The sequence below is a fragment of the Corvus kubaryi genome, unplaced genomic scaffold (assembly GCF_017639235.1).
Source record: "Corvus kubaryi isolate FWS band 111438036 unplaced genomic scaffold, C.kubaryi_AGA036_p1.0 split1-37296, whole genome shotgun sequence".
NCBI lineage: Eukaryota > Metazoa > Chordata > Aves > Passeriformes > Corvidae > Corvus > Corvus kubaryi.
This window is the reverse complement of record NW_024582075.1, coordinates 49680-66175: the sequence shown is the minus strand read 5'-3', so window position 1 is coordinate 66175 and position 16496 is coordinate 49680. Positions and strand designations below refer to the sequence as shown.

Below are 16496 nucleotides of genomic sequence, written 5' to 3'. Positions count from 1 at the left end.
GTCTTTGCTGCAATAGCTATGTCTTGTAATGCCACTTCAGGTAAGGTGGTAGCTTGATCTGAGGGTTTTTTGGAGGTCACCTTCTCCAGCCAGTTGTTCTATTGTCCAATCTGTCTGGTTTGCATCTTTAGTATAAGTGTCAGACTATGTTTTTAAATGTCTTTTCCAATGCCTTTCCCATAACATATATTCGGCAGGGGAAAGGATGCAATTAATAATGTTTTTAATATCATGTGGCACTAATGTATAGGCAGAGAAGGTGGCTTCCAATAAGTTTCTAAAGAAATGTGACCCTCTCCCATGTTCTTTTGCTGCCTTGCAAAGCTCTTTGACTTCTTTGTATGGAATAGGTTTCCATGCTCTTGTAGTTGATGGACCACCCCTCCTCCCTTTCCCTATAATGACTGGGAAGGCTGAGATTTTCTGGGCTAGCTCCCAATCTCCCTCCCAGTTTACCTCCCTGCGTGTCTGTGCCCATCGATCCTCAGATTCAGAGCCAGAGCTGCTACTACTGTCATCTGAAAATGAGGGATTGGCTGTTGCAGGGCGGGGCTGGGATACAGGGGGCGTAGCGTGTCATTTTTGAAATGCTGACTTTGCTTTAGCCAGGGCAGGAGTAGCAGGGGGTCAGGGGTGTTTTGAGGGATAGGAAGGGGGTCTGTTGTGGCAGCATGGGGGTGGAGAGGTTGTACAGCAGCAGGTCATTTGGGGGGAGGTCAGGTTGCAGGTGGTGCCGGTTTTGCAATTCCATGTGGAGTCGGCATGGGCTGTAGGAAGGTGTGGGGGGGTGGTGGGCTCTAGGGCAGGAGCGGAGATGGGAATTGCGCAAGAACCCGTGGTAGGGGGAGGGGGGGTGTAGGGAGAGAGGGATTAGTAGCAGGGATTGCATTACGATGCAGCTGGGGGGGGAGAGAGGGGGGTCTGCTGGCATTTGCCAGGGTGGCAGGGCTATTGGCGGTGCGGGGAGAGGAAGATTCCACTCCTTGGGTGGCAGCCTGGGGCAGTGGCGTGGATAGCTGGATCCTGCCAGCGGTGAGGGGACAGACGCTGGCGGGGGGCGTGACGCCGGTTCCGTGCCCCTCAGTGCGTCCGTGGGGCTCTGCGGGACCGGTCCCGTGTTGTACCATGCTTGCTCCGTGGGTGCGCGGGGGGAGACAGTGGTGGAGGGGCGGCTTGCTGGGACGGGGCCGCCGCAGTGGTGCTGGGGTGGGGGGATAGGGCGCGACGCCGCGGGGAGCAGGGACACGGCAAGGTGGGGGCAGTCAGAGGCACCGGGAGCTGGTGTGAGAGGGGGAAGGGTGGTGTCGTGCGTGAAGGGTTGAGAAATACCAGGGGCACAGGGAGATGGGGCTGGGGGCGGCTCAGAGGCATCCATCCCGGGGAGGGGGGATGGGTCTGGGATGGGTCCTGCGCACACTGCCTGGGGGGTGGCAGCGGGACCAAGGGGGCAAGCGGGGGGCTTTGGGTATGGGAGAACTGCTGGAAATAAGGGATCGGGGTAGGGAAGTGGGGTGGCCGGCACCCCAGCCTGGCCAGGGTCGGGGCAGCAGGCGGGGTCCGCGCTCTGGCTGGCCATTGCTGGAGGCGGAGAGGGGAAGTTGGAGGGGGGGAGGGCAGAGAACGGGTTTGGCTGAGGGGGGGTTGTCGCACAATACGTTTTAACCATTAAATGAAATAAAAGAATGAATTTGGAAACAGAGAGGTTTCCCGTGGCTCAAAAGGAATAGAGTTTCTTCTCCACTTTGTCCCAGAATGGACCAGAAAGGACAGAGTCTGTGGTGGCATCAGGAAAATTTTGAGATATCCAATTAGTGAAAGATTTGAGATTTTTCTTAGAAAGAGCACCTGTAGAGAATTTAAAGTCGGATTTTAAGAGAAGGGTTAGAAGAAAGGGGTATAGGTCTCAGATTGGGAAAGGCTGGGTTTAGCTTGCCTATTTCCCATTTAAGTTCCTCCCTCAGCAGAAAAAAGAGAAAAAAAAACAAAAAGGACTTTAAAAGAATTGCGCGCAAGAAAAAGAGGAGAGCCCCAAATTTAAACTTATAAATCCCATTTTCTGGTGAGGCTGGCTCCTGTTGAAGTCCAAAAAAGGTCTGCTGGGGAGGTGGTCCGGCTAGTTCAATCCTCAGGGACTTCTGTCCTAGTTTGGAGAAGCGAGGGTCTCGAACTGTCCCCGTCCAAAAGGCCTGCTAAAACGTAGGTCTATTTTCAGAGGATCAGCACGTGAACGGCTGGCTCTGTCTTAGCGTAGTCAAGATGCAGCTCAGGCCAGGAGTCCGAGGTCCAGGGTCCAGTGGCTGTTCAGGTGCCAGTTATGACAGCTCTGACCCAGGAAGAGGTGACCGGTCCGGAGAGATGGTCCCATAAGGAATCGCCTTCCCGAGGCCCGGTGTCTTCCTCTCAGCTGCTGGCAGGAGGGCCCTTGCAGAGACTGTCAGCTCTTTAGTGATTATCAGCTCGTGATTCCAGCTCAGCTCTGCAGGGCAGTCTCCACGCCAGACCAGAGAGACGAGAGGCTCGTGTAGTACACTACTTTCTCTCCCCAGACTGCCCTTCACCAATTAAAGAAAAACACAGCCCATATTTTCTCACAATGAGTCTCCATTGGAGACTCCTTGATCTTCAAATACTTGCTTTACAGTATATGTATATATGAGCAATTATCACAGTACAGTAAAAGGTCCTTTGTGCTTTTTTTTCTTTTTCTGTAAGACTTGATCATAATAAAAGCATATGGTTTTCAAGTATATTCCACTCACATGAGCAGTTCCACATTTGCTTGTTTAATATAAAGCATTCCTCCATGAATATTACTAAGAATCTTGCTATTCAGAGCTTTTATCACTCATGACTGTGTCCTCTCACTCTGGAGTTGCTACACCATGTACAGTTTGACAGAGCTTGGCCACAGTTTCTTTTTCAAATCCTCCAAAAAACTCACAAGCTATATTTATATATATCATTGCTCATTGCTTATTACTACCACTGTCATTATCAGATAATAGCAAACTGGACTAAGGACATGTGTATTGGCAATTTGCCAGAAACGAGTCTGATAAAAGTTAAGATATTGTGATACGGAAGAAATTATTAAGCAAGGGTTCATTTTTTTAGTGTTGAGGCTTTAGGCATCAATTTATTTGAATGTAAGTTTCTTCTGTGTTAAATAACAGATTTGTTCAAATCAGAGAGCTGTGCACACCTTGGTAACAGAGCCAGATGAAACTACAAGAGAAACTGAGCTCCAGGACCAAGGAACTCCTTTCTAGTTCTTGCACCACTGAGGTAAACGCAGAAACCTCTGGAGATGAATGAACAAAACAGGCAGTGGTAGCATTTCTCTCCTAAACAGGTAGCTAAACCTGCCAGACTGAAAACCTAAGCACTTGAAAGAAAGCAAATTTTATTTACTTAAATATCTAAAAGTCAGATTCTCAGCTCCTAAAACCAGCACTTCTGATGAACTGCGTATAGTTACACAGGACTTACTCAACAAGTCTGCCTCAAAATTAGTAGATACATTTTTAGTGCAATAAAAAGCCTCCAAAAACAAGATGAGGGGTAGGCAGTCACTTTTCCTACTGGTTCCAATCCTCCCATGCATGCCTTGTTAGTGCACACTTACACAAGAACAATCCCCAGCATACCTAAAACCCCACACAGGTTGCTGCACCCAAGAAAAAGGTGCTGGGCCTGAACAGACACATGATACCTTCCCCAGCCCTCTCAGTTCCAGCTCTACTCACAGTCCAGGCAGCTGAAATGGCTCCTATTCTGTTATGGTTGGATAAATGAGATGCTGTATATTACCACAGGTTGTGCCTGGTGTAAAGGGGTGGGAGAGGCTTTGCAAAGAAATGCCAAGTCCACTCAGCTGCTCCCCAGGGAAAAATAATGGAGCAATGTTTCACAGGTGCAGAGCCTAACAGGCTGAATAATCTCTCTTGTAAATTAAATCTCATTTCTTTTCCACATGTGCCTTGACTTAAATACTCTATGAATATTAGTTAATGGTGTCTCCCAGAAATACAGCCATTTTAAATGTCATCCTTTCTATGCAGCTTAGTGCAGAGTCTTCAAATTTTCCTGTACTGGAGCCAATTAAACCCACATGGTCTAGCTAAAATCATACAGCAATCTCACACTTTTTGCAGGATTTGCGTGCCCAACAGGTACGGCAGTTTTGAGCCAGTTCACCATTAGCACCTCTTTCTTATCACTGATTTCCTGAACTTATTGCAATAATACCTAACACTTAGTTCTTGCACCTCCTAAAGACTAGGTATTCAAAAATAATTAATTCACTTCATACACTTTTTAATCTAAAACCTACCTTAGTATCTATCTCCTACACAGATATCCACTAAAAGAAACCACTCTACTTTACATAGTCTCCCTTTAGCTCATGTGAGTAGTCAGCTGTTAGGAAGTTATTCTATTATTAATTTTATTAATATGTTCTAGCTCATTCAAACATGAATATAGACCTTCGTCTAGACATGTAACTTTGAACTCTCATCCCAGGATTTTCTCTCCTTTCATTGTGTACTTACAACCACAGACTCCATCTTAGCTTTTTGAAAACATTAGTTCACCAAACTGAAACCTAAGTTGGGTATTAACCAGGTAGTAAAAACATTTTCATATGCACGTTGACAGTTTGTGCCTGCCATGCAAGATGTCTTGTGCCAAATGCCACTTTAAATCTAACCTTCCTGAGGGCACTCAACTTGCCCCACAGCTCTGCCAGCACAAGCCCAGGGAAGGCCAGGGGTAAGTCATGCTTGCTGGCTTTTTGCACCATATTAGCTCATTTTGTCAGTTAGTAGAAATGAGACAAGGAAGGGCAAGGCCCATCTGGAATTAAACCTGGACAAGGATGTCAAGAACAACAAGAAGAATGTCTTTAAATACATCAATAACAAAAGGTAAATTAAGAAGACACAGAGAAGGCAAAGTTACTGAACGCCACCTTTCCATTGGTCTTCGCTGGGAAGACCAGCCCTAAGGAATCTCTGACCCAAGTGACCAGGGTAAAGGAATGTTGGAAGCAAGACTTTTCCTTGGTCAAGGAGGGTTGGGTTAGAGAATACCCAGGCAAACTCAACATACACAAGTCCATGGGCCCTGATAGGACACACCCAAAAGTGCTGAGAGTGCTGATAGACATCATAGGTACGCTCCTTATGATCATCTTTGAAAGATCATGGAGATCAGGACTGGTGCCTGAGGACTGAAGAAAGCAAATATCACCCCAGTCTTCAAACATGGCAAGGAGGATGCAGGGAGCTACCAGCCAGTCAGCCTCACCTCAGTCCCTGGAGAGGTGATGGAGAACCTCATTCTGGAGGCCACCTCTATCCACAGGGAGGCCAAGAAGGTGATCAGGAGTAGTCGGTATGGATTCACAAAAGGCAGATCATGCTTGACCAACCTGATTGCCTTCCACAATAAAATAACTACCTGGATGGATGAGGGGAGAGCAGTGGATCTTGTCTACCTCGACTTCAAGGCTTTCACACTGTCTCTAACAATGTCCTCACAGGCAAACTCAGGAAGAGTGGACTGGATGGATGGATTGAGAACGGGCTGAACAGGAGACCCCAGAGGTCATAATCAGTGGCACAGGCTCTAGCTGGAGGCCTGTCCACGGTGGTGTCTCCCAAGGTTCAATAGTGGGCTCAGTCTTGTTCAACTTACCCATCAATGACTTGGATGAAGGGGCAGAGGCCTCCTCAGCAGTGTCACTGACAATGTAAAGCTGGGATGACTGGCCAGTACCCCAGGGTACTGTGCAGCCCTTCAGAAGGACCTTGACAGGCTGGAGAGATGGGCAGGGAGGAACCTTCTGAAATTCAGCAAAGGCAAATGCAGGATCCTACACCTGGGGAAGAGTAATCCTATGCAGCAGCACAGACTGGGGGCCAACCTGCTGGAAAGCAGCCTTGCAGAGAAGGACCTGGGTGTCCTGGTGTCCTCTGTGAGCCAACAGCATGTCCTTATAGCCAAGCAGGCCAATGGTACCCTGGGCTGCATTCAGAAGAGCATTACTAGCAGGTCAGGGGAAGTGATCCTGCCCCTCTACTTGGCCCTGGTGAGGCTTCACCTGGAGTGCTCTGTCCAGTGTGGGGCTCCTCAGTACAAGACGTGGAGTTCCAGTAGGGAGTTACTAAGTTGATCTAGAGTTTGGGACATCTCTCTTATGAGGAAAGGCTGAGGGAGCTGGGCACGTTCAGCCACAAGAAGGGACAAGTGAGCAAGGACCTACTCAATGTCAGTAGGTATCTGTAGGGAGAGTGTTAAGAGGACAGAGACAGGCTATTTTCAGTGGTGCCCAGCAATAGGAAGAGAAGCAACAGGCAGAAACTGATGCACTAGAAGTTCCACCTGAACATGAGGAAGAATTTTTTACTGTGCGGGTTACCACACACTGGAAAGGTTGCCCAAAGAGGTTGTGGAGTCCCCCTTGCTGGAGATATTCAATAACTGTCTGGACACAATCCTGTGCCATTACTCCAAGATAGTCCTGCCTGAACCAGAAGTTTACACCAGGTGATCCACTGGTCCCTTCCAACATTACCCATTCTGTTGTTCTGTGATTCTTCTGTGCAGACAAGCCAGCCTGGGGTGCTGCTGATGAGAAATGAACCATAACCACCTGCTTGTCTGCTCAAGATGTAAAGCCACAGATGGAAATATCGGCTAATCACCTCAGAAGTTCAGATTAGTAGAGCAGTCCAGGGCCAGCATCAGTATTTGGACAACTGCCTGCTTCCACGAGTCACCAGGGAAACGCGCTGACAGAAACCGGCCAATGCCACCTTCCCCCCTGGGACCGCGTCTGTGTGAAACCGTGTATCTCCTGTACCCCCGCATAAAACATTAAGGACGGCTTTTGTTGGAGCCGGCGGGAGCCGGCGTCTCACGCGACAGCGTCGCGACTGAATAATTTAGGGCTCGTAAGGGATCGGCCTCCCGGGGAGCGCGGGGCCGCCTCGGTCACAAGCTCCGGGGCGCGGGCGGCGCCGGGCCCGGCCGGGCGGGCTCAACCGGTTTGCGGCGGCTCCGGCTCCAGCCCCAGCCGGCCCCGAGCGGCGGCGGCGGCGGCGGGTCCGCCCCAGGGCGGGGCGGCGAGGGCGGAGTGGGCGGCGCGGCTCGGCCCGCCGGTGGCGGAGTGCCTTGTGGTGGCGGGGCGAGCCGTGTTGCCCGTGCCGATGGTGCTCATGACCGAGCCGCGGTGCGATGCGGAGGAGCCGAGGGCAGCGCGGGCCGCTGGCCGGAGGGAGAACAGGGGCGCTCCGCGGCTGTGAGTAGTGCCCGCGCCGGGAGAGGGGCCCCGCGCGGGGCTGTGCCCGGGCCGCCCGCGGGGCAGCGCCGGGGCCGCGGGGAGCTGCGGGCAGGGGCGGAGGGGGAGCCCCGGAGCGGTGGGGCCGCGCTGGTGGGGGCGTCGGCCTGGAAGTTCCCCGGGAAGAGTGGCCAAGGGGCCTCCGCCTCCAGCCTTAAATTGAGCGCGAACACCCCCGCGCAGCCAAGACCCGCTCTCGAGTCCAGCGTTGAACTCCGAAGTTATACTTTTAGGAGCAAGGCGTATAAATACTGCTTCTAGTAATTTCACCCAATAGCATGGAAATCTTTCTGAGCCGTTTCACAGAAATAGAGTAGTTGTGCTTTATCGCTTAAGTTAAAGTATTAAAGATACTTATTATTATATTAAAGATTCCGGTGGGAATCTGTTGTCCTTTCCTCTGGGTGCCTGGAAAACCCAGAACTTTGTTAAAAGTTCACAGAGTCTGATACAGACAAGAGACATTAAAATGGGAGTTCAGTCTGATGTCCCAGACAGATGGGGTGCTCTGAAAGGATGGTGGTTGCTTGCCTATCCTGGCATGGTTCCCCACTGGTCTCCTCGCCCAGCATGGCCATACCCATACTTGCGCTCTTCCTTTTGACCTAAGAGGTACCATAAAAATTGAGCAGGTGAAGAGATCAAAAATACTGTTCATGAGAAAGAGGAGGCCCTGCTGGCTGGTAAAGGCTTTCTGCTTGGAGTAACTGGTGGAACGTAGGGAGGTCAGAGGGCTCAGAAGGGTGGGAGTACTCCCCTGAGGCTGCTGACCTTCCCAACCTCTGATGATGACTGGGAACATCAAGAGTTAAAGGTTCGTCTCCTGCATTGGTCTCTTGCTTGCTGCAGAGATCTCAAGTTGTTCAGGTGCTTGTGTGTCATGGCAATGACCATCCCGTGAAAACATTGCTGGAATCAAGCAGCTGTCTGTTTCCATACCAGGCTCCCAATTCACATGGGTCTTGGCAGTCCCAAGGACAGTGTTTGAGAAGTTAAGCATCTGCAAAACAAGAAACTAAAACATGTGGGGCTTTCTCCTCAAAAGAAGTTAAATAGAGTTAACTTTCTCCTAATCTGAGATGATTCCTCTTCTCGAAGAACTTTCCTTCACGAAAATTTAATCTTAAACAGCTTGCAGGAGAAAGGAGAACAAGTTACTAGCAGCTAGCTCTTTCTCTTCAAAGAAATTCTGAGAAAGTCTGTGTTGGTTTTTGGTTTTTTTCCTCCGGCTGTTGTATGTGTGATCTCTAAGCAGGTGTACTCCTAAAGTGTTGCCAGAAATAACTTGCTTGTTGGAGAGCGCTGGGAATCAAAGTGTCTTCTAAGTATCCTTTATCCTGTATGATGTAACCACATGAGTGACTTCACACTACAAATGAAACATAATTCCCAGACCTTCTCTAGAGTCTTCTGACTTCAAGCCTTGGATCCTGATTCCTGTGCAGAGTTATGCCAGTGAACCTAATGAAGTTCTTCAGGTATGCAAGATCTGTATCTGATTTTTCTCTTGAAAACAGAGCTTGGAGTCCAAGATAGTGTACGGAGTGCTTGATCTCGGAGACATTGCACATGCATGGGTAATGCCATCTCCTTTTGCCACTAGGTGTTGAGTCTTTCAGTCCTTCATCAATTAACTGTTTTAGAAGCAGGGTCAGTCTTAGCCAGTGTGATAAATGGTGAAGTCTTACTATAACTCTCTAGGGTTTTTTAGCTATGAATTTTTGCTGTTCTGTAGGTGTCATGCAGGGGAGAGCTAGGCAGTCTTGCTGTACTTTAAGATGCAGTGTTCAGCAATACTAGCCTGGGCAGTAGGAGAGTGAAAAGACTGGGAAAGACAAAAACCTAAAAAGCTTTGTCTTAAACTAGAAAACTGGTGAAGCATTTGCTCTTTGGAAACCAAGTTGGAATTAATTTTCCAGCCCCATTTAACTGAGAAACTATTGTGTTCATTTGATTGGGAGTTAACCTCACAAGCCAGGTGTCTTTGGTTTGACTAATGTGAAGTTACAGGGGAGATTGTTCAGCTCAAGACCAGAATCATGGCTTAAATTCAGCTAGAAGTGAGATTGCTACAAGCTGAATTGTTGAAGATTTGGTTTTAGAAAATGCATGTGGATTTGATGGAGTTTCATTCCCCTCATGTACTTGCAGGGAACTAACAGAGCTGATGATGACCTCTATTTGAAAAAAATGCTAGCAGGGTTATAGAGGTTTATGGAACCTTTCAGTGTTTTCCAAAGCTCAAGGGGGAGAGAGATGTATCTGTGTAAAGAGATTTATGTGTATACAGTAACCTGTACTTCCTAGAGGTATGCTTAAAATGTTGTTCAGTTTAGAGATGGACTTCATAGCTTAATATGCTGCTTCTACTGTAAACGTTCCCTGGCGGATAGGTGCATCTGATGGATTGAAGTTGTAAGTCTTCTGGGTTGTTCTGGGGGTGTTTTTTGCAGGGGTTTCTTGGATTAGTTTTTCTTAAATATTTCAAGGTTGGAAACTAGGAAGTCTGTATTTTTCCAACGGTGATTCAGAATAGTTAAGTACTTGCATACTGATTCAGAAAATGGGCTACTCTGGCATGATTAGTGATACTTATATATTTGCAAAGCTTGCAGTAGATCTCGGTGAGTTGTACAACCCCAGAGACAACACTGTGTGGAAGATGGGCACTGTTACTATGCAGAACCAAAATAGCAATGTGCCGAAAGTTTGTCATTATGTGGAGTTCCTTCCAAGCAAGTAAAAAATTTGTGGACAGAAAAAAAACCTTCCAAGTGGAGTTCCCTAACCATTACATCCTGATGTGGCCTTGGACCAAAAAGGAGTTAACCCTTGCATTGTGTTTAGAGGGTATTTATTTTTTTGACCAGAAAGTGGGATGTGTTTTATTTGTGGTGGCACTGGACCTCCTGTAGAAGCTGTCAGCTGTGCTGTAGGGACAGCTGGTGGAAACAGATGTTTTAGCACTTATTTAGAAAATAAGAGCCTGGCATATTAAGGAGAAATGGCAGAGGAGTAAGAGCAAGCAGTTCATATGCCTTGTCAGCATCCCTCTGCTTTTACCCATGCTTGCTTCTGACAAAGTCCATGTAGCACTTTCTGGAGCCACGGGTAGTATTTATCCTGGTATGATTCAATCTGTCTGTATAAGTGTGATGTGATGGGTTACTGTATGGCAAGATTCTGCTAACATTAAGTGGCACATCCTGTCCTTTATGGTTTACAGAATCAGGTAATGTCCAATTACCAAATGTAACTTTGTAACTTAAAGAAATGAAGACATTGGGACTTCAGAGTATGAAATATACGGAAGGTTTTAGTTGGGGGGTTTTGTTGGGTTTTTTGGGGGGTGAGGGGAGGGTTGTTGGGGTGGGGTTTTTTTTTTTGTCTGGGGGTTTTTTTGGTTTTTTTATTTAGTTAAAATACATTGCAGATACTGGGAAAAATATGCTACTGCAAGCAATGGAAAACACTTGCAAGCAAATTGAGTACTTCTTGGCAGGAAGAATGTGGTTTTTATGGGGTTTTTTTGTCTGGTATATTATTCTACCATAACAGATGTTTCTTAATAACGGTCTATCAGTTGATAAATTAAAACAAAATCAATTGACTGACTTGTGCTTAATCACGATTTACTATGGTTTTTTTCTTAAAATCTCTTACTTGAGAGAAACACAAAACATAGAGAAAAAAGGGGAAATTATTTATTACTGATTAAAAGTTTTATTTCAACTTTGATCTAGGTTAACTCATTTCCAGCAGCCAAACTTCTACTGTGAGGTTTTTTTTCGTGAAGGGAAAAAGGTGTAGGTATGTACTTTCAGAGGATGAAGATAGTAGCATACACTAAATATAATATTTTTTAATTCTTCCATAGTAGTTCTTCCTTATTTTTATAGCAAAAGTTATAACACATGATCTGTAAAGAAGGACATACTTGCAAATGAAACATTTAAATTTAAGATGTGGCAGGGGTTTTCCAGGCTAGATTTGAACCTTCATTTGCTCATGATGATGTTTTTTAGTCACTTCTGGTTTTTCCCTTTTTTCTCCCTGCCTTTCCTACTTTGTTCACTTTATGTGCATGCTTAAATTATAAAAGCAGCTTTTTAAAAATAATTGTTCCGTGTGTAAATGCATGAAATGGATCTGAAGAGTTTTTTCATTCCACTCAGGTGCCTCAAGTGGCTAACCTGAAATATGCCCAAATTATTTATGGTTATATGCAGTCTGTGAGAAATGTTTGTTAGTCAACATAATAACTACAACTTTGGGCAACAGGATTTGTTGCTGGTATTTGACAAAGGATGCATAAACATCGTATCCCAGTATTGTCTTCTTGCTTCCATCTCCATAAATGTTGCAGGCATGTGGTTAGAAATTATGTGCTTATCTGATGATGCCACTGCTGGGACTAATGATCTTTTATGCTCTGTACACAGCAGCTGCCATGTCCATGCATATCCTTTCCAATGATCTTTTCAGACCTGTGTTACTTTAGCTAAACTTCTACCTGGCACTGACCGTCTTTGCCTCTGTCCTTGAGAAATAGTGCACTAAGTTTAGGGAGGTTAATAAGCTCCAGAAAGAGGGGCAGGAAATAATATGTAGGCTGCAGATAGGCAGCAGACAATTTCAGCAGGTAGGGAACATAGAGGCAGACTGAAGCCTTCGCCCTCTGTGGATAGAAGAGGGAAACCTTCTAGTTACCTGACTATGAAACAGCAGTTCTGTACATCCCCCATAAAACCAGCCATACCCTGGCATGTCCTACACGTGCCTCAGTTTAGCCCTCCGGTTATCGTTTTAGTCTGTTTGTGGAAGAGAGACCACCTAGGCGAAAGACTCTTGATGTATTTTGTAGCTGCCATCTGTGCTGTGCTAGTTCAAGAAGAGCTGTTTAGATTTGTTCAGTCTTTTTCTCAACAAGAAGGAAGTTTATAGTACAAAATACATATACAATTATATGTATTCCTATTTGGTTTTGAGAAATTCTAAAATATGTGTAAATATGCTATGGCCAGCATAGGAGAGAGTGTGTTTTGCCATGGAGGACAGCTCGTGGCTGGCGGAAGGGCTCAGATTGAAGAAGGAAGCTTTGAGAACATTCAGACTCAGTGTCCTGGTGACATAGAAAATAGAAAGTCCAGTTGGCCTTAGCAGGGGTCTGGCTACCATGTGTCACATCTGATTCTAATAAGACTACCTTTTCCCAGGACTCTGGAAGGAAAATGGTTCCTTTTATTCACCATCACAGTCAAAGGCACTGTTGTGACTAGTGTTGGTTAGACCCATTTTTGGAAGCTAGTATTTCCTAGTGTGAAATAGTAACTTTTGGATTCAATTATCCACATTGTTCTGATCTTTTCCGTGAACACATAGGCAGGCCTGTAAGAGTAACCATAGGTTGAAAAGATAATAGTGGGAAATTCAAAATTGCCAGATCATTGGTGAATGGTTCACTTCTGTCCTTGGTGAAATGTGTGATGAAACATCAAAAATGTACCTGGGTATTCCTTGAAACTTCAGATTTTGTCTCCATGATTAGTGTTGTTTTAAACAAGGAAAGCATGAAAAAGCACAGTAGATAAACACAATGAGAAGTTCATTTTCATCTCATTGTTTTACATTTGGCTTTGTTGTACACTATTCTTGCTGGGGGACCTCACAAAAAAGTGTAAATAAGATATGTAGGAGCAGAATCTATCTTTAACACACTTTAAACAGGGAAATCTTATCAATGATTTTGGATTATCTTTTATCAATGCCAGTTTTCAAAGACACTGCTTTATGAGAAAATCCAGCTCTCCTTCTCTTTGTATATAATCTGTCAGAAGAATCAAAATTATTTTTTCTCATTTACATTGATAAAACACTTTGTGTAGCATAGTGAGTCATTATTTCTAAAAGTGCCATAGAGCAGAAGCTGCTGGTCGAGGTTTTCATGGCAGCTTCACTTTTTAACAGCAGAGAATGGAGTAAAAGTGTTGGTAAGATAGTTCCCAAACCTCTGCTTTCATCTCTAACTGTTCTGCATTCTTAATAAGTTGTTAATACAATTGCAAGTGTCTGAGTTTGTTTTTTTTTTTTTGGTTGGTTGGTTGGGGGGTTTTTTAAGTATTTGAGTCTGATATAACTACTTAGGTGGTTTTTTTTTTTTTTCAAAAGCACAATTAATGCTGGCAAACTGGCATCCAAGTCTTGCATCATGTTGAGGTATGTTTCTCTGGAGTTCTTCCAGAAACAGAGGTGCAGCTTCAAGTAATGAGGCTAAACTTTTATGCTTATTCTCTGGTGATTGGGCCTCATTTGTAAAGATGCTTGTGCCTTTTCATATAGATATGTGTTGTTTCTGCCTGAGTTAAGGAACAGTTCTGATTGATGTCTATATGGTGAACATATAAATTGTATATAGATGCAGTATTTATCTTTTTTATTTAATTTGGTATTGAACAATTCACTGAAGTGCCTTTTCCCTCTTTTTTGCACCCTGAACAAGTCATAAGTCAGGAATTTTTTCTTTTCCCTTTCTCCTGTCACCTCTGGAAGCTAAAGATAAAAATGTTGAGTTAAGACTGTACACTTCCTTTTCAATATGAATTGTGATCCTGTTTTTGTATTGCTTTGGGTTAGAAGATTAGGTAGTCTAGAACAAGGAGACATGAAAACATTTTCTTCTGAAGGATGTAAGCAGGTTGAAGAATGAGAAAAACACATGCTCCCTCCCAAAGTAGAGGTGAATGAGTGTATTTTGCTTAATTTTCTTTTTTTTCTCCCCCAGAAATGTGTCTGTGAAAGATTTCTGTTGTGTGCTAGATCTGACTGTGCCTATGTTCAGATAAATAGTTGTTGGTGATCCTACTGAAACTCCCGTCCTACTGAAAACTGCATGATGGGAATTTTGTGGAGTTGAGTGAAGATACATATGAGAGGGCTTTTGCTTTTTGAAGTGGATATATGAAACGGAAACTCTTGAGAAGACAAGAGAGCTAAATGGCTTATGTTCCTGTTCTAGTGTTAACTTAGTAAAATATCTTGTTATAGTGTCTCTTGTTTCAGAGCACAGGGAATTCTTCTGTGGTTTTTTTTTTCCTATGGAATTTGATAGCAGTCTGGTTTTGATTAGACGGGGAATACAGACAGTTAATAATAGATGGTATTTAGAGCAGAAAATTTACATACTTGCTAATGACGTCTGCAGTGTCACAGTGATCTTGCTAATGTCCAAGTGGTAAGGCAGTGTGAAACTTGATCTAGTTATTATGTTAAATGTCTATTCAGTTAAGGAGAAAAACCTAATTTTCTCTGTCCTTAACAGTGTTGGAGGGGTTTCTGTTCAGTATTAACTCCAAAATTTCATAAATTTTTTAATAAAGACATTGCAACACAGACATATGAAACTACTCACAGGTGAGTAATTGTGTTCCAAGAGATAGGTGTGGAATAGAACACAGTAAGTATTTCTGCAGTTAATTGCCTTGATATATAAAATTAGATTCAGATTTTAAGGAAGTCCTAAACAGTTGGGTTAATTTCTCTTTTGGTGCTATCTGACATCAAGATTCCAGCTGTGCCTGCAGATGTGTTTCATCCTAGAAATGCTTAGAGAAGCGCGTGGTGTGTTTGCAAGTGTGCTCATCCATATGCATGTTTTACACAGTTAATGTGCAGCTGTGTAACTCTGCCTCCATTATGCCGTATTTGACTCTGATTCTCTTCTGAGGAGAAGAGAATTAGCCTGCTCCTTGAGCAGCATGAGGAAGTTAAATCTCAGTCTGGTTCATACTTATTGATATTGACAAACTGGTCTTCTCCGTCATGCAGGGTTTCACATCTCTGTGCCGTGATTCATGCTTTGCTGCTCTCTCTGTTTGGTATAAATACATCTGCTGGCTGTAGATTTGCTATACAGAAGAATACAAAATCCTGCACTTCAGAATCAGCTGCTTTATTTCGTTCAGACTTCAGCCTTAAGTACAAGCTGTGCACAAAGTATATGGAATTATACAAATACCAAATGGATACATTATGTCTATCTTTAACATCTATTTTAGCAGTTGTTAAACAGTTTCTGCCCCTATGTAATTAGGGTAGCTGTAGCTCATTTTCTGCCTGTTTTGATAGTTTGGGAGTCTTAGTGATAGTCGATGTTTGGCTGTTCATTTGCATGGTAAAAATGGTATGTGATCTTAGAAGTAGATTAAATCTTGACGTTATTTCGAGGCATTGTTTCTGCATGATGTGTTATCTCACATAAGCGGTGCTGTGTGTAACACTAGAGCACGGCTGTAGAGTTACAGGAGGCATTTTGCTTCTGAGTGACCAGACTGTACAAACAGACAACACCTAAATCCTCAATTTGAGCACTATTGCTAATTTTTCCAATATGGAGACCATTCAAATCTTCTATGAAGAGGACAGCAGGAGAGTTTACAGTGGAAAGGTATTTTCTTCAGTCCAGGACTGAGGCAATTGAACTGTGTACAGTATGAAAGCAAGCTCATCAGATAAAACACTCCAGAATCTGATGACACATGCAAAAACAGTTTATTCAGGCTGGTGTGGCATAGAAAAGACACTTAGTAGAATGATGGGATAGTCTTCTTAAAGAAAACTTCAAGACTTTAGACCTAGCAAAAGGTAGTTTGGGATGATTGCTTCTCTAGGACATGATAGGTCAAGGAGAGTAAGTGCTTAGGAGGACACCTCTGACGTGCAGCATGCTTAGCAATGTCCTTCCAAGCATTGGTACTTCCCATCTGGCCCTCTTGTAGTCATCTCTGCTTGAAGCATGTTGCTGGTATGTCTTTCAGATAATGCCTAGATAAATCTCTTCATCCTGCTCCATGTTCTCTGCTTTTAAAAACCTGCCAAACTCTGTCATCTTTATTTGGGATCCTTAAATGTTTGTAGTCTCTCCCTTTAAGTTTCTGTAGAAGTAACCCATTCCTTTACCTGAATAGACTCATGTCAGGGAGTAAGAGTAGCTTTAATAACATTGTCTCTTAGCATTAAGACCTTTCACAGTACTTTGATTCCTTTGTCAAATCCTGTCAGTCTGCCAATGACTACCCGATTAATCCAACAGAACCAAAACATACAGAATGTCATTGTATTTGTGATGGATATTTTCTCATGCACTTTACCAAGC

At 44.4% G+C, this 16496-nt stretch overlaps 1 protein-coding gene across 5 annotated transcripts in view; it reads left to right on the top strand.

Annotated features, from left to right (window-relative positions):
- The window catches only part of GRAMD2B (GRAM domain containing 2B), a 49040-nt gene that overhangs the window by 10924 nt on the left and 21620 nt on the right, over window positions 1-16496 (top strand). Inside the window, exons 1-2 of one of the 5 annotated variants that reach the window (XM_042053955.1) lie at window positions 7231-7306; window positions 8601-8823. The exons of 2 other annotated variants lie outside the window; for them this stretch is intronic. In XM_042053955.1, coding sequence (XP_041909889.1) covers window positions 8795-8823 — 29 coding nt within the window. In that variant the 5' untranslated portion in view covers window positions 7231-7306; window positions 8601-8794. Of the gene's footprint in view, window positions 1-7137; window positions 7307-7721; window positions 8824-16496 lie in introns of those variants that run through there. 2 more of the 5 variants (XM_042053953.1, XM_042053954.1) reach the window with 2 other exon arrangements.